General features: G+C 46.9%; 1 protein-coding gene across 3 annotated transcripts in view; it reads left to right on the top strand.

Moving 5' to 3' along the window:
• Positions 1 to 17,031, top strand: part of DAAM2 (dishevelled associated activator of morphogenesis 2) — a 150,071-nt gene extending 133,040 nt beyond the window's left edge. For all 3 annotated transcript variants that reach the window (XM_077811912.1, XM_077811910.1, XM_077811911.1), the window contains 3 exons: positions 2,825 to 2,956; positions 13,960 to 14,130; positions 16,816 to 17,031. In XM_077811912.1, the coding sequence (XP_077668038.1) occupies positions 2,825 to 2,956; positions 13,960 to 14,130; positions 16,816 to 17,031 (519 nt within the window). The remainder of the gene's footprint in view (positions 1 to 2,824; positions 2,957 to 13,959; positions 14,131 to 16,815) is intronic.
• Positions 17,032 to 18,242: the final 1,211 nt, after the last annotated feature.

An 18,242-nucleotide genomic window follows, 5' to 3' on the forward strand; every position in this document is an offset into this window, starting at 1 on the left:
TTCAATTGGCATTTCTGGGCCTCCATCGATAAGCAGCCATAGTGCTGAAAAGGTGCCTAAGGGAGGTGGTATGCATATGCAAACTCTTGTGCTGAAGCCTGGGGATTGGTTCCATCCAGCTGAAGTGGTGGCTCAGCCATTGGAAGGAGAGCTTTCATGTCTAAGCATGTACGTTTTGATCAAATACTCCATAATTAAGTTTTCCTTCTGATGGTGAAACCAGAACCCCAGCTATATGGGAAATGTTTCCCTGCTTCTGCCGCTGAGTTCCCCTTCCCTTGCTATTGGTGACACAAGATATAGCTGGATTGATCACATCCTTTATCTATCCATCCTTGAAACATATATAGCCCCCATCACTATAGTGTCTGACCAGCTCATGATCTTTAATGTATTTATCTTCTCAACACCCCTGGGAGGCAAGGAAGTGCTATTATCCCCATTTTATACCTGGGGAACTAAGGCATGGAGAGGCTAAGTGACTTGCCCAAGGTCACATGGGAAGTCTGTGACAGAGCAGCGACTTAAATGAGGGTTTGCCAAGCCCTAGGCTAGTGCTCTAACCGGTGGGCCAGCAAATTGCCCTGATGATCATTCTTTTAAGCAGATTTTTTTAAACAAAATCCTTCACCTCTGATAGAAATACTGCAGTATCCCAGAGTAAAAGCCCAAATCCTGGCACCTTGGTTGTGTTTTGCAAAACTTCTAAAAATAAGACCAAGGCAAATACCCAAGACTGTATTTACTCTACCACATGGCCAGACAACTCCATGTCTGAACACTAACCAGGCTTTGCTCTTCTACAACGTCTTTAATACAAAGATCTTAAAGCACTTTGCAGATATTAATTAGGGACAAATGCTGGCAAGCCTCAGAATACCCCTGTGAACTAGAGGCAATGCAGCCCTTCATCGCTGTTGTAGAACCAGTGTGCTTCAGCAGCTCTCTCAAAGATACTTTCTGCCATCAGCCTAGCTCCAAAACAGGGGACAGCTTCCTGAAATGCTTTCCCTGTGATCCACAATACCACTGCACTATTAAATAAATCAGCATTTACTTGTAGTTACCACACAGTGTTATCTGAGTTCCAGTTATTTCCCATTCTAAGTATAAGGAAAACCGTAGTGTCTCAGCTATGTGGCACTTAGATACTAAAGGTTCCTTAGCAATACAATAAAGGATCCTGGGAAGTACAGGCCAGTCAGCCTCACCTCAGTCCCTGGGAGAAATCATGGAGCAGATCCTCAAGGAATCAATTCTGAAGCACTTAGAGGAGAGGAAAGTGATCAGGAACAGTCAGCATGGATTCACCAAGGGCAAGTCATGCCTGACTAATCTAATTGCCTTCTATGACAAGATAACTGGCTCTGTGGATGAAGGGAAAGTGGTGGACGTGTTGTTCCTTGACTTTAGCAAAGCTTTTGACATGGTCTCCTACAGTACTCTTGCCAGCAAGTTAAAGAAGTATGGGCTGGATGAATGGACTATAAGGTGGATAGAAAGTTGGCTAGATTGTCGGGCTCAACAGGTAGTCATAAATGGTTCCATGTCTAGTTGGCAGCCGGTATCAAGTGGAGTGCCCCAAGGGTCGGTCCTGGGGCCGGTTTTGTTCAATATCTTCATAAATGATCTGGAAGATGGTGTGGATTGCACCCTCAGCAAGTTTGCAGATGACGCTGAACTGGGAGGAGAGGTAGAAACACTGGAGGGTAGGGATAGGATACAGAGGGCCCTAGACAAATTAGAGGATTGGGCCAAAAGAAATCTGATGAGGTTCAACAAGGACAAGTGCAGAGTCCTGCACTTAGGATGGAAGAATCCCATGCACCGCTACAGTCTAGGGACCGAATGGCTGGGCAGCAGTTCTGCAGAAAAGGACCTAGGGGTTACAGTGGACAAGAAGCTGGATATGAGTCAACAGTGTGTCCTTCTTGCCAAGAAGGCCAATGGCATTTTGGGATGTATATGTAGGGACATTGCCAGCAGATCGAGGGACGTGATCGTTCCCCTCTATTCGACATTGGTGAGGCCTCATCTGGAGTACTGTGTCCAGTTTTGGGCCCTACACTACAAGAAGAATGTGGAGAAATTGGAGAGAGTCCAGTGGAGGGCAACAAAAATGATTAGGGGACTGGAACACATGACTTATGAGGAGAGGCTGAGGGAACTGGGATGGTTTAGTCTGCGGAAGAGAAGAATGAGGGGGGATTTGATAGCTGCTTTCAACTACCTGAGAGGGGGTTCCAAAGAGGATGGATCCAGGCTGTTCTCAGTGGTAGTAGATGACAGAAGAAGGAGTAATGGTCTCAAGTTGCAGTGGGGGAGGTTTAGGTTGGATATTAGGAAAAACTTTTTCACTATGAGGGTGGTGAAGCACTGGAATGTGTTACCTAGGGACGTGGTGGAATCTCCTTCCTTAAAGGTTTTTAAGGTCAGGCTTGACAAAGCCCTGGCTGGGATGATTTAGTTGGGGATTGGTCCTGCTTTGAGCAGGGGGTTTGACTAGATGACCTCCTGAGGTCCCTTCCAACCCTGATATTCTATGATTCTATGAAATTAGATGGATAGTATGGAACTCTTTTGTTACTATTGCAGGATCCAGGAGACAACAAGTAAGATTTGCATCCATCTCATGGAGATTCTGCCTTTGAGTAGGTGAAAGCAGAGGCTGGGGGTGGTTCTGAACTGTAGTTGCTGATGGGTATATTGGGGGAGAGACCATGCTCTCTGTTAACCGAAACAACTGGACTTACCCAGCCCCATTATTCTCACTGAGGAGCCATTGCTGGCTGCCAATCAATGCTTCTGACTTCTTCTCTTCCAGGAACTGGACTATCAGAAGAGACGCATGCGGGAAGCAGGGGACAGGTTTGTGCCTGTCATGAGTGACTTCATCACTGTGGCCAGTTTCAGCTTCTCGGAGCTAGAAGACCTTCTGAACGAGGCTAGGGACAAGGTAGGAAAATCCCTGAAAGTGCTTGACTGGAACCTGCAGCTTTCAGACACACCTTCTGTGGCTCATTACAGTTTTGGGTCAGTTCCTACAGTATCCAAACCATTTTACCTATCATTCTGACTCTGACAGCTAGGAAGCTTATTTCTTCTGCTTCCTTAGGATCCTGATGAGTGAGCTTAGTGAGAGCAAGGGGAAAACTGTGTACCCCATATGTCTCTGTGTACGAGGAGGGAGGGAAACCCCTAACCAGCAGACACGGCGGCTACTTTCCTTCCCCCATATCATGTATTTTTTTCCCAGTGAAAAGTACCAGAATGGCAGCCCTGGGGACTGAAGTCCTCTACTCCCTATGGGCTGGCCATGATGGTAGCACTCAGGCATGGGTTAAGTCTAGGCTAGTCCTCAGGTTCCTGGATGAATCTGGGGCAGAGTCTGAACCTTGCAAGCAGCTCTTGAGAGATTTTGGCCATCTTTGGTCAGTATCTCCTGGAGAACAGAAACATGCCTCTGGAGCCAAAATGGAAGCAGCTGATTTAAGATGCTGGGACACTAATGAGGGCAAGGTGTGGCAGGAGGCAACATCCTGATATTCAAAGAGTTTCAGATTAAAGGTGGTGGTTTTGGTCTGTCTGTCCCATTCACTGAACGGATACAACCCAGATCCCTAGGTTCTGCCCATTGAATCTTTCTTCTCTGGAGCTTATTGATGAGGGTGGTGTGTATGGGGAGGAATGGCAATGGTGGGTTTTGTGACATGGTGTTAGGAAATACTGTGTTATTGGGAGTTCTGTCTTTTGGATGAGAGATCAGAAGCGCCCTCTTCCTTGGTTCTTAAAGATCCCACGGCATGTTTTTCAAGAATAGGGTGGTTAGATTTGGTCTCCTGGCAAAACTTAGCTAAATTCTGCTGATGTAACGGTGGGAGATATATACATCTGCAAGAAACATTGGGATCCTTCACATTAAAAAGTACCATAAATGTATCAATATTCAGTTGTTGTCATCAGCTCAGACTTGCTTTGAAAAAATCTAGTAAGGGAAGTGTAGACCTCTGAAGAGGTGCCAGCTCTTTGCTGATGACTAGAAGCTGGCATTAATCCCTCTGTCTTTTGGTTGAATGGGAAAGAGTATGTATGAAAAGCTCATAAGGATATGAACATCTTTAAAAGAGAACAAGTCCTAAAATAAACAGCATGTAATGGCAAAGTTGTCCTGGTTGGCTGGTATGTTAAAAGCAGTTGGCTGTCCAAAGCGAACATATTATTTCCCTTGGACCAGTTCATTTCCATTGCTGGTGTCAGTAGCTTGCAGTGAGAGGTGTGAGGGGACAAGCTGAACTGTGAATAAAATATCTGTAATTGGGTTGCCAGGCCTCCTGTTTTTCAGAAGACAAGCTTGATGCTGAAGGAGGATCAGGACAATACAGTGTCCTGTCACCATGCTGTGCCATCACTCTGACACAACATTTCATCACAATGGGGATGACTTGGCTTTTCAAAGTTGCAGCGTTTGCCTCACAGCATACACCACTGAAATCACAAGAGCTGGTTGGTTGGTACAGCAAAAATTGAACAGAAGTCCTCATTTGGCTCTGATAGCAAAGGAAGGGTGGCTTATGTTCCAGACCCTCCACTTTGGTTGTAGTATGGCTTCCCGAAGAGAACTCCCAGTCTGTGGGGGTATTTTGGACCTCTGGCTTTTATTCTTGTCTGGGATCAAAAAACTGCGGAGGCACAAAAGAATGAAGAAAAGAGTGGCTGGGGGGAGAGCAAGAGGTAAGCAGACCTTTCAACCATCAAGAAGACTCCGGTTCAGTATAAATTTTGAGTGTGAGGTTTTGGGTCGGTTCCTACAGTATACAAACCATTTTACCTATCATTATACAAATGGCCTTTGTCCTCCCCCTCTGATACCTGATGTAGCACAGAAGAGGTACATTCTGTTGACATGCACTGACTGGCACAAGGCGGTTTCTTTTGGGGTCAAGCGTGGGTTAAACACATAAAATCATTCACTCCGAGGCATGGATACAACATTTCCTTGATCAGGCCAGGGCAGGAGAAAGGGGATCCTGTTGCTTTAAGGATAATTGGAGCGTCTCCCCACAGCCAGACCAATATGTCTGGAACTTGTTGCACACGTTTTTTGACATTTGCCAACATAAAGCATTTAACAAGAGAAGTCTTATTTTAATGACTATAACATACTTAGGAAACCTCTTCCCCCATTCCCTATTACCTTCTCCTAACACACCCCTACTATTCTTGAACATATGCCTTTCCAGCTTCTGCTGAATCTAGAGCTTTGGTTCTCCCACTGGCATTGAGCTGCCTTGGACTCCTGAAAGAGAACTCTCTGTCCTTACCAGTACTGTGCTATTTCTCATGTTCGCTTCTTTTTTCCCCCTTCTCCTCCTGCTCTTTTTTCAAAACTGGAAATTCTCAACAAACCAGATGTGCTTCCCAGAGCCCATAACAGCTCCCATGCTCAATGGGCTCTCTGTTTGCTGAATCGTGAGCTCTGTCCCTGCCATGGAAACTGCTACTACAACTGCCCAGCAAAAGTAGGACACAATACACAGAGATCTCACTATCCTGTTCCTTTTGATTTCTAGAAATGAAATGGGGAGTGGGGGGAAAGGACTTAAAAAAAAAAAAAAATCCTAATGCGCCCTGGAAGAAATGGTCTGGCTCACTGATTTTAATAATGAAGTCCTGGTTTTAACAGCTGGGATTGAATAGCGTTCTAAATATAGTACTGGCTAATTGATTGCCAGGAGTTAGGCAGAGCCATCTTTCCTGAGCTTGGATTTAAAACAATACCAAGTATCTTTTCAAACCTGAGAAGTGATTTTTGGGTGTCTTTAGTGCTGGCAAAATATGCTCTGTATTTATTTAGATTTATAGAAGAAATCCACTCCAAAGGAGTGCTACAACCCTTTGCTCCTCTCTGCTCCTGCAGTATTCCTTGCTAAGAGAGACAACTCCAGTAGTCTCTTTTCAGCTATTAATCAGCACAGTGTCAACCAACAATGATCCGGTAGTAAAAGCTCCTGCTCAAGTCTTCCCATTTCCTCGCTGCTAAGGGATACAAAGGACCTTACAGCCTGTCCTGGAGGGCAGTACACTCAAGCCATTTAGGCCTTCCTGCAGCCTTCACTCTCTTAGACTAATGGGGCTGCAGCTCAATACCTTCCCTGAACCCAGTATGACATGGAGGGAGAGGCAGTCTCTCAGACCCTAGGCCAAACTAACACCTTAAACTTTACCTATAACATAGAAGATACCCTACCAGAGCAGTCTCTTTACCCATGGAGCAGGTATAACACAGGTAGTGCAGCTTTCCTCCACACAGCCCCACGAGTGCACCTCAACCCTACCTTAGACCGCATCTAATGTTGAGGGGGGAGTTCAGTCTCACACAGCCCATGCAGTCTTTGGCTTCTTTGCTTAGACCGCTGACGACTGGACCAGTTGATGCCAATTGGCCCAGTGAAGAAGTGATGTTGTTTTAAATTTAAGGGCCAGATTCTCAGACGCTGGCCTCTATCTGTGCAAGTGAAATGCTGTAACCACCATCATCTGTGCATTCGCAAAACGCATGCTCAGTTAAAATCAGGCTGAAAAATTGGCTCGAACTCTCAATAGGTTCACTCAGAGTGCTGGGCACTGGTCTGCTGATGGCTTTTTCACCTTCAATGCACTGTAACACCTGTGAGGGATTGGGGTTTTTTAGGAGAATTCAGTTTTGATCAAGGAATTATATTTTCTGCCATTTCCCGTGTGTGTGTGGCGGGGGAGGGATTGAGAGAAATTCCATCTTGAAATTTATCACCAATTTTCACAAGTTTGATCCACATGTGAAACATTGCTTTCTTCAGAGGGAAAACAGGATGAGTGTGTGTGTCACCTGAGAAAACTGTCCTCCTTGGTTTTGTGGGAAAACAGTGCAAACGCTGAAGCCAAATCAATTATTTTTTTCACCAGTTCTTCCCATGGTGTACGTTTTATTTTTCTACTTGCTAGGGATGACATTTACCCCATAAGGCCTGTGTACCACTAAAGTCCCACTGAAGTGAAGCAAAGGCATTGTATCTGTTCTCTGCACATGGGTGAACTTCACCCTGTGTGTATAGTTTATAATCTGTTTGTAAAACACTTTGGATCATTCTGGAAGAAAGACGCTATGTATATTTCAGACATGATCATTATCCTAGTGATTAGAATTCACAAGCTGGCTCTACAGTGCAGAAGCTGGAATAGATATAAAATCAACACCACGCATCCTCCTGCCCACTGTTGCCCAGTACAGGGGCATAATGAAGACAAAGAAATAACCTTGGCAAGGTTAAGATGAAAGGGAGGTGGGAGCCTGTCCATTCTCATCTTTTTTTACGACTTGACTATGTAACAATACTGCAAGCAGGGGACCAATATTGAGCATCATTGAGATGGGAGGTCAAAATCTGCACAGCCGCTGGATGCCAGTAAATTTGACAAACATAGTAGCACTGTTTTGAAGAGCAGCAGAGGAAAGTGAAAATCCAGCTAAGATAATAGCCATTAATGGCAGAGAGCTACAAGGCACGCAGGGATACTGCAGTCCAAGCAGCAAAGACAGAATGTCCATTTCAAACACAAAAGTTGGCCTCCCTCGGTCTTTTGGAACTGGTTCCTTCTGTCAGCTGCTGAGACTAATGGACTATTGGGGGAGTCAAGCTGGGGCACATTCCAAGAGGCATGGACAGATACCAAAGCTTGCCATCTCAAACAGAGCCATTTGGTAAATAAATCACCTCCCCAACCTACACTAAATTAGAAATGCAGATGGCCCAGGACAAGTTATCTAATGTGTCAAAAATGCTCATGGTGTCTATATTGCATGAGCAGGGTTGCTATTGGCTACCATGGAACTAGCTCAAATATCCTTTATGATCAATAGGTTTCAAGGCGATGTAGGGTCCCATCCAACCTCTGTGGAGATCGAGGAGTCTTTCCACTGACAGGCCCATAAAGAGCAGAGTAGCATTTAGTAGAACTGCCTTGCTGCAAAATTGGAGTCTTATAGCAACAACTTTTTGGTATTGCTTGACTAGGGAAGTCTTTTAAGTTTTGCTCAGAGCAGGTGGTACAATTCATTCTTCCCATTGCTAGTCCCTCAATAATGCTTGGAGACTCCAGGATAATTGTCAATGTTGTGGTTCGCCCCCTCTTCCCTCGCTTCCAGTGGGGTCTCTGTAGCCCTTTGATGTTTCATTGGCGGGCACAGCTGCGACTGTGTGCTGCCGTCCCGTTTTCCATCTCCTTCTTGAAACAACTTTTTAAAATAAACAACTGTCTAAACCATTTGCTTTGGCAAAAAGAGGAATTCAGTGGAAAGTTTGGCAGGCAATGAGATACAGACCTGTTATATCATGAGATGGAGGAGTGATAAGTTGTGGAAATGAATTTATTTTAATGAAAAATATATACCAGCCCATGTTATAATCTTCCCTCCACCCAAAACCCCACATTTTCCATCTTGCTTTGCCCATGTATCTTCCCCCCAAATGGCTTAAGTAATAAGCAAGTTTCTATCCATGTTCCAGTGCTTGACATCACAGAACATCACAAAATACAGTGCTTAGTACTTACCTAATTTTCATATGTGGATTTCAAAGCACTTTACAAAAGAGGCTACTGTAAGTACCATTGTCTTCATGTCACAAAAGGAAGCAGAGTCAAAGGCTCAGGGTATGTCTACAATGGAATAAGACGCCTGGCTGGCCCAGGTTAGCTGACTCGAACTCACAGGTCCCAGAGCCTAAGCTCCAGCCTAAGCCCGAACCTCTATACCCCTAAACAGCCCTTTAGCCCTAGTCTGCTGACCTGGGCCAGCGGTGGGTGTTTAATTGCTGTGTAGATGTACCCTAAGGGACTTGCCCAGGGTCACTAAAAACATCAGTGGCCGAGTCAGAAATAGAACTCCGGCCACTGGCTGGGGAATCAGAACGCCCGTCTACTGGAGCATTCTGGCTCTTGCGGGTTCAGCCTGTTCAGCAATCTGATCAGTTATGATGTCTGCTTATAGGGGCTTGGGATGTAGTTCTAACCCCACATATGCAGCACAGCACCACCTTATGCCATGGGGATGGAAGGGAGAGACCGATTCAGAGAGAAGAGTACCACCTGCTGAATCACTGCAGCATACTGTGTTTTCAGTAGAGTGCTCTCATTCAAGTAATGGGCAGGGCTGATGATACTTATGCTAGAAGCATTGACCAGATCATAAGAGGAAGTGATACAAGCTCAATCAATTTATTTGTGTCCCTCCATTGATGATGCAGCATTATGCAACCCACAGGTTATCAGGAACCCACAATTACGTGGACAAACAGGGCCCAGATGATGAAGGCTTGATGGCACCTCAGGGAATGGTTTACCTATCCATGAGCAGAGGGGGAAGGAGGTTCATGGCAAACCCATCTTCAGGGTCTCTGTGCCCACTGTAGAGGGGACTATATGAGGGAGACCCCTGTAGTCCAGAATAACACGGAGTGTCTGTGAGATGTGGACTGGGGTTGACACAAGGAGGCATGAAATGCAGCAGATCTGTCTCGGATGCCCATGCTAGGGCATGTGTAATTCACTATCTCAAATAAGATAAACATGTCGTTTCTCGTAAGGCCGACAGCTATCGTAAAGAATTGTGACAGCCCGGGAGCACACAGCAGGCTCAGCCTGAGGCACGCACACATGCAGAGTTAATGGGCAGCCAGCCGGGGATAAGCCAGGCAATCAGAAATTTCCACTTCAACAAGGAGGCCCATTGAGTCGTAATCACCCTTCACATGATCCTGACCATTTTACACTTCAAAGCTGCTAGTAAGGCAAAGGCTGTGGCAATGCATCACATGCTGCTCATGCAGTGTAGGGTGGACACTGGGAAAGCAATGTGTTTGCAGTGGAGTGTCCTGGGTGGAGATGGTAAGTGCTGAGAGGCATACGTTGCAAAACTGATTCAGTTGGTAGGTAGGTAAAGTCCTAAAATAGAGGGTGTGTTGGAATTTAAAGGGTATGAGATTTCCTTAGGATCCCACCTTCAGTGATACTTGCATTTATAGAGTACTCTACAGACATTAACTAACTAAATCCTTGCAAGTTCCAAACTCCAGAGAAAATAATAAAAAATAAGTAAATAACATTTTGGGGGTCTGTTCAAAAGCATCTAACAGTCTAGATTTGGCTTGTGGTCCCCTATTGACTACCACTGGACTAGCAGAAGGTCATATCAGAGTTGGGTCTAGAATCCATTCTTCTGGTTCATATTCCTCTGCTCCAACCGCTTTTTCTGAGTGGGGACCAGAGAGAAAACATTTAATTAAATAAACCATAGTTTTTGTTTCATTGTTGATTTGTTACCTTTCGTAAACTTGTAGCTTGTATGTTTCTACCTTTCAGCTTTCATTGCTTTACAGTAAGCGAATGTGGTATCATGAGGTGTCAGAATGCATCCAGCACAGTCCTTCCTCAAAGTTCCTTCAAAATCTAGAACCAGTTATATTCACAAGACTCTCCGACCGTTATTTTTCTTTAATGAGGGTATGGTGCCTTTAAGGAGGCAGTGGAAGTCTGTGACTCCATTTAGCGAGAGGAGCAATGACTAGAGCATCCCTGCTGATGAAGCAAGAGTAGCTGGTGCATGGTCGCCGTTGGGCAAATGGCAGTCAGGAGTATAGAGTGTGCATTACCCCTTTTTAAGGGAATTAAGAATGGCACTTGGGAACTATGCACATGTTATACGTAGGCAGGATTCAAGAGGCCCAGGAAAGGTCCAGGTCTTTGAGAGTCCAATAAAAGGACTAGTCAATACTTATGTACTCTGTGGGATTGCCCCTCCGTTCGTTTAAACCAGTTTAGTATTGGTGCACCATCTCACTCACCTTCCCAAAGTTCGATAATCCAGACCAATGTTAAGATTCATTCCATTTCTGCACTGGTGCTCCCATCCCTACCTACAAGAACCCCTGTGACAAAAACTGACCATCGCTAGATGTAATGACTGCCCATTGTGTGATGTTGCCAGGGACTAAACCCAGGATCTCCAGTGCTAAAAGCACAGGCTTCTGCCACTTGATCTAACAGAGTAACTCCTCCTGCTGGTGGCAGTAATAACCTCTTATTCTTTGTGAACTAGATACTAGTGAGAAACCGTACAGAGTTGAGGATTTGGGTTCTGTCCTGTCTTTGAGTAAATGAGTCATTCTGGCAAATTTTGTGGGAGTTCAAAGGGCAGGGAATTGCCTAGAACAAGAGAGAGACCATTTTGTGCATGTTTTGTGTGGGGAAGGAATGTCGCTGGTCTTGATTTGTGCCTTACTTTTTAGTTCTCTGCAAACCATGGCAATGAGTTAAATGGGAAGAGAATCCCTGACTAGGACTGTCCCCCGTGGTTGTAGAATGTTCTGGGCTCTTTGTTCTGTGCACAATGGCAGTGTCTGTGCACTACAGAGGTCTCCCCTCTTTCTTCGCACCCACCCCGCCACCCTTTGCTGGTTGGCCTCTCATGGGAAAAAGAGAGAACTAAGCAAAGGGATCTTCTTTTTCAGGTTTCAAAGGGGCAGTCTCCACAATCTCTGGCATGTCTCCCTGGGGAAGGGCCGGAATCCCCAGCAGTCGAAACATATGATGCTTGCTCTCTACTGTAATTTTCTCAATATATATGTCCAGAGATAAGGGTTAAACTCAACACAACAGGCATCCATTGCTAGCCTGCAATTGCACCCTGCAGTCTCTGATTCTCGGTGGCTGCTGCTCCTCCTTTAACTCCTGTCCTGCTCGCAACTTGCGCTGCTTGCAGCAAATTTTGTTTACTGTCAGCTACTCTGGATTCCTCTGTTTGGGGTTTTTTGCCAAAAAGCAACTTTTTTTTTTTTTTTTTTTTAAAGAACTAGACTTTTGCTGCAAACTGCTTTGCACAAGCCTGGCAGGAAGAGCAAAGGAGAGGGAGTGTGGGGAGAATTGCAAAATTTCCCAGGCAGTGCCAGAAAGAAACTGTTCCTTCATCCATTTTTGTTAAGGGATTTCTTTCCCCTTCGGTGCATGTTGGGTGGTGATGCTTATGCTGTTCCTCTCCCAGTGTCTATCCTCATGCAGCCATCAGAGTTGCAGGGGCTTCTGAGGCTGGATCCCAGAGTTTCTCACTCATTTTCTCACTCATTTGGGATACAAACCACACAGCTCCTGGTCTCTCTCACGTTCTATAAAATCACCCAAGTGGGGGATGGGCAGCTAGATTGTCACCCCACGGACCAGGACCATTGTCATTTGTATTAATTGGGTGTGCACCTAAAGCACTTTGCAGTGATCAAATGCAGCGAATCTTTAGCCTGCAGGAGTCATGGTGTGGTTTAATGGAGGTGTGTCTGTGGGGAGGGCATGAACATCTCCGCTGGGGGAGCGTGTGGATGTGTGTGTGTGTGTGTTGGCTGAGAGTGCTTATGGGTGCTAATGTGTGTGTGGATCGGTGCTGGGAGCAAGAGTATCATTGAGAGGGCATATGGCTCTGTGTGAGTATCAGCGGCAGGGCATGTGGGTGGGTTCGTGCAAGTTTATGGCTGTGTCCGAGTGGGTGAGTATGATGATGTGTGCATGTACTGGCAACGGCCTGTCTGTGCCAGGGCTGCAGGGCTCATGACCCAGAGCCAGGCTTTGCTGTGACTTCACGCAGCCAGATCAAGGCTGCCCTGTGACTGAAGTCCTGCCAGTTGGCAGCCTCCAAATGCTTCCTATAGCCTCAGCATTCGCCTTGTAAAATAAAGGCCACTTCTGATGTTTCCACTCTCTTTTAAGTCCCCCTGGGAGCGCTGGCTGCTTTCCTTACCCTCCTCTCCTGCCCTGTCTGCAGCCTGGTTTCTGCCAAGCAATGCCCTTTGTTTGCTCAGTGGCCTCCACAGTGAGGGATGACACTGCAAAAGGCCAGTGATAGAACAGACGGTCATGTTACGGCAAGGGTCTCTTAACCCCAGCCACGTTCTCGATTGACCAGAGGGGTGAGGTGGGGGGGGAGGCTCATTTGACCAGACACCGATTAGCACTCATGGAGAATGCTTCAATCTCTCTGGTCACACGATTATAGACAGGAAAGTTGCGATATTACAACAGAAAAACTTCAAAACCAGAGTCCAAGAAGAGACTGCTGAATTGGAATTTATTTGCAAATTGGATACAATTAACTTAGGCTTGAATAGAGACTGGGAGTGGCTAAGTAATTATGCAAGGTAACCTATTTCCCCTTGTTTTTTGCTACCTCCTCCCCCCCCCCCCCAGACATTCTTGTTAAACCCTGAATTTGTGATGGCAATGGCCCACCTTGATTATCATACACATTGTAAGGAGAGCGATCACTTTAGATAAGCTATTACCAGCAGGAGAATGGGGTGGGGGAGAAAACCTTTTGAAGTGATAAACACCCATTTTTTCATTGTCTGTGTGTATAAAAACATCCTCACTGCATTTTCCACTTTTATGCATCAGATGAAGTGAGCTGTAGCTCACGAAAGCTTATGCTCAAATAAATTGGTTAGTCTCTAAGGTGCCACAAGTACTCCTTTTCTTTTTGTGAATACAGACTAACACGGCTGCTACTCTGAAACATTTCATCATTGGTTACAGTGATGTTACTGAGGTGTGGCTGGACAGCTGCTCTCTGAAATGACTGGCCCTTAGGCACTGGGCATTTTTTTTTTTTTACATTGGTGCTTAACTGGTGCCCTCCAAATCTGCCTGCAAATGCCAGCTGGCTAGTTAAGGGAGCATCTTCTTCAGGGGAGACCCTCGGGGAGAGATCAAATAGCCTTTCCTTAGCCAGCAGCAGATTGTGGAGGCAATTTCCCATGGGCCACAAAAGAACCCAAAGGGGCTCGAGTGCTGTGCAAAGCTGTCCCTAGGCTTTATCTCCTTGTCCCCCTTGAACAGCCCTTCTAATTGCCATGCTCGTGTTCTGTTCTTCTCCCTGTCTGACAGTATGCCAAGGCACTGAAGCATTTTGGAGAGAACGAGGGCAAGATGCAGCCAGATGAATTTTTTGGCATCTTCGACACCTTCCTGCAGTCGTTCACAGAGGCCAAGCAAGATCTGGAGAATATGAGGAAGAAGAAAGAGGAGGAGGAGCGCAGGGCACGCATGGAGGCCATGGTGAGAACCGGGGGAGGAGGCATCGGGGAGGGGACGCCTCTTTCCTTGTTCTCAAGAGAACAGGGGCCAAGTGAGACGATTACCCAGCTCATGTTCCATCCCTGCCACTGCTTCAGATACCTTCTCACTGTCTCTTTTGCTCCTGCAAGCCTGGCTCTCCTCCACCTGTCCCTCATTTCTCTTCTCCTCTCCTCTCCTGTCCCAGCTGCCTGTCCTCCGGCTCCCCTTCCTGCCAAAGTGCTCTTGGCTGTGTGCTTTCCCTCTCACTGCAGGCCTTGTTATTGACAGAGATTTTCAGTCATCAGGGGCAAACATCTGGTGGCTGCCTTGAAATCTCAGGGCTGACGTGAGAGGGGGGCATGGAGGGCTTCCAGCTCCCAGGGATCTGTTCTGCACTCTTCTCCCCAAAAGAGGTGGTGCTGGCCTGTCAAACCAGGGCATGCTGTCCCAGCCCCCAAGCTGCCTCCTTGACATCTGGGTGCCCCCCTCCCCACACCTGAAGGATGCCATCCGGCCATTGGGCGAGTTGCCTCCCCTGCACACATGGGGGATACCGTCCTGCTTTAGGGCTGATATTCCTGTTTGAAATCACTTGGCGCCAGATCCTGCTTGGTCCTGCCAACTGGGCTGCTTCCATTCAGCCTGGATTATCATCTGTTCTGTGCCTGTCCCCGGACAGCGCGTTGTGACACTGCAGCACACTGGCGCCTGCCTTGCAGACACCAGCAGCATTTCCCCCTGGCTGCCCTCAGTGCCTTGGTTACAGAGGCTGCCTTTGGCGCTGACGGTAGGGAGAACGCACGTGCATCATTTGATTCTCCTGCTGGAACTCTGGGGGTTGGGGTGAACTAACCTCCGTCTCTCACCTCCCCCGTTCCTGAGGCCTGAGAACTGCTCCTCATTCCTCTACCTCCTTCTGTGCTGCCGGCACTTTAACCCCAGCAGCTATTGCAACCCAGGGCTTGCTTAGGAGTATTGCTGCTTTGAGTTTTTATTGATTTATTTTTTATTTGTGTATAAACAAACAAACAACCCACTCTGTTTGGCTTGGTTCAGAGGCGGAGGGAGGATTAAAGAGAAATCCCAGGACTTCAGCATTGTCCTTGGAGTTGCTGTATGAGGGGATTTAAAATGCCAGTACTTGGCGTCGGTTTATTGGGGCTAAGTATTTAAAAGTGAAGTGGTTCATTGTTAAAGTATGGGTATTGTAGGTCAGCGGCACTGAGACGCCTCAACGGCCTGGGATAGCAGGGGGGCTGCAGATCCGGGGTGGGGGACCTGGGCAGAGCTATGTGTGGGGAGCCCAGGGCTGGGATGGTGGGGGTGAGGGGAAGGCTGCAGGTCAGGGGTGAGGGAGATGGACAAAGCTGTGTGTAGGGAGCCCAGGGCTGAGATAGCAGGGGGTGCTGCAGGCCAAGAGTGTGGGGCACAGACACAGCTGTGTGTGGTCAGAACTGGAATAGCAGGCGATGGTGCACATTAACAATTTAGGTTTATTTCCTGGGTAGGTTGGTGGGGAAGGGGTATGTTTCCCAGTGTCCTGTATTCAAACTTGATGGGATCCCTCTTTTCAGAAAATCTTTCCCTATTGTAACCCACTTTCCTGAATGCCTCCCATCAGCCACCATGGTTCAGGGAAGAGGTAGTGAACAGGACCCCTTCACTGACCTGGAGAAGGGTTGTAGTTGATATATGAAGGTGCTCCTCCTGCATCTCAGAGGCTAACATCGAGAAAGAGAGCATCATGGTTGGGTCTGTACATGTGGGACAGATCACGAGCCCTAACCCAAGGAGCCAGCCAGTGCTGGGGAGCTTAGATGGACGTTAGTGAGACAAACTCATATGGCCAGACCCCTTGCTGGTGTCACTCCAGGGAAGAACTCAGCGAGTAAACTTTTTTTAAAAAAAAATCAAGTCTTCTTTTTCATCACTGATCGTATTAGTTGACTTTCTGCATCTCTTCAGGTTGGACAGTGCAATTTGGCTGGTCTGCTTCACTTTCTGTTTATAATTGGTTTCTCTTTCTGGAGCTCTTTCTGTTGCCTTTGTGTTCCCATCACTGTAGGAGACTGACTCCATCCCAATGCATGTGGTTTGATTGAATAACCAGATTTCTATTCCTATTTGGGTTTATCAGCACACCCTGTACTTAGTTTGGGGTCTAACCTAGGTCTGTCTATACTCTCTCCTCTCTTCACCTATGGGCTGGGCTGTAACCTTCCAGCCCCGTCTGAATAGGGTGTAGCATGCAGCTGCCACTGCCCCAAGAGCAGGACATGAACCAGATTGTAATTCTTGGGCTCTGCTTCTCCCTTGCTCCATGAAGGAAGTATCTGCAAACTGCAAATTACTTGTGTCCCCCTTTAATGCTGGGTTCAGTGCAGGACTGAGAGAAGGGGGGGGCGTAGACAAACCTCCACCTGCACAGGAGACTAGAGGAGCAGCCCAGTATGGCTGCTATCTCCCACACAGGCTCAGGCATAGGGTTTGAGGGGGGTTCTTATGCCTCCTTTCTCCCCCGTGTGCAGCAGGGCTCAGGACTGAGCCCCCCTCCCCCCCGTAATCTAGCTTTCCACATCACGCCAATTGCCGTGGTATCTTAGTGCCTGCTTGACAACGTCCCTTAACAATACAATGTTCTGTCCAGCCCCAGCCAAGCCTAAATCCATGTGCCTTTCTCAACAGCTGAAAGAGCAGAGGGAGAAAGAGAGGCGACAAAAGAAAGCAAAGGTCGGCAGCATCTCCGAGGAGAGTGGGGAGTTCGACGACCTGGTGTCAGCCCTCAGGTCGGGCGAGGTCTTTGACAAAGACTTATCCAAGCTCAAGCGCAACCGTAAGCGTTCGGGGAACCAAGGCTTGGAGACGAGTCGGGAGCGGGCGGTGACCAAACTAAATTATTAACAACAAAAGGAAGGAGGGGACGTTAAAAGAAAAAAAAAAACCAACCCAAAGAAGATGATGACAAAGAACAAACAAAGAAAGATGAATGTGTGTGACAGCAATTGGCTGATGGTTGCCCCCCAGGGCTCACCCAGCCCATAGCTGGAGACGTTACCTTTTCATGACCAACTTTCCGCCCCTCCCCCATGCGCCTAATGTGGAATGGCTGTAAAAGTGCCTCTGTGGAGCCAGCAGGGTTTGTGACTGGGCCATTGGGAACATTGGCCGATTTGCTTCTGGGAATCTTGTCTCCAAGCTCAGCAAAGGCCCATTGATGACCAGAGGAAGCACTTGGGTCTTGTGGACCACTCAGCAGCTGGGGGAAGATCGTTCGCTGTGTGCCAAAGTACAAACAAGTAGAGTTCTCCGTCTGTTGAGACTAAGCAAGACCATTACATCTCAGGCTGGCTCTGAACACGCCTGATGCTTTCTCGAGATCTAGAGCAGCCTTCAGGAGTTTTCCACGGAGTTCCTTTCCAGAACTTGGTTTACAAAGAGTTATTGACTAAACCTGAAAAATGCTTTTGATCTCATGTACTGTGTATTTTTATTTGTGCTTTTTGTGGCCTCTAATAGCCAAAGCAAATGACGCTCAGAGGGGAAGGACGGGGTTTGGAAATGAGATGGAGTTCTGGCTTGAAATCCAATAATCAGAATTGATGAAACCATTTACAAAACTTTTTTTGAAATTTTTTAAAGCCGTTTTCTGGAACCTGTTGAAGCTTCTAGGGATGTTCTAGAACCGGAAAAGTTGGGGGAGAGTGAAATACATGTTCTAGAATGGGTGCTCTGCATTGGAGTCTAGAAAATGAACCCACAGCTGATCGGGGCCAGATCCAGATGCCCTTTAGAGCCTACTGCCATTGCCCAAGGGTAGGAGGGTAATAGCCTCCCAGTGCTGATAATTTCATACTGCTTTTGCATCATTTTGTTAGCGCAACCCAATGGAAATTGGGAACTGTATGGGATCATCACAAGGTCCTAAATAAAGACAACTTTATTGGAACGAACTAGAGTTTGCATCGAAGTTGTCTTCTCAGCAAACCCCTGCAGGAACCATAGAACATCATACTATGTGAAGGACAGCCATGTAAAAGACAGGATCTTTTCCACTTGGAAGGTGTTGCTCGCAATGAAGGTGCCATAAACAAGACAGGAATTAATCAAGAGGA

This window comes from Eretmochelys imbricata, chromosome 3, assembly GCF_965152235.1.
Source record: "Eretmochelys imbricata isolate rEreImb1 chromosome 3, rEreImb1.hap1, whole genome shotgun sequence".
NCBI lineage: Eukaryota > Metazoa > Chordata > Testudines > Cheloniidae > Eretmochelys > Eretmochelys imbricata.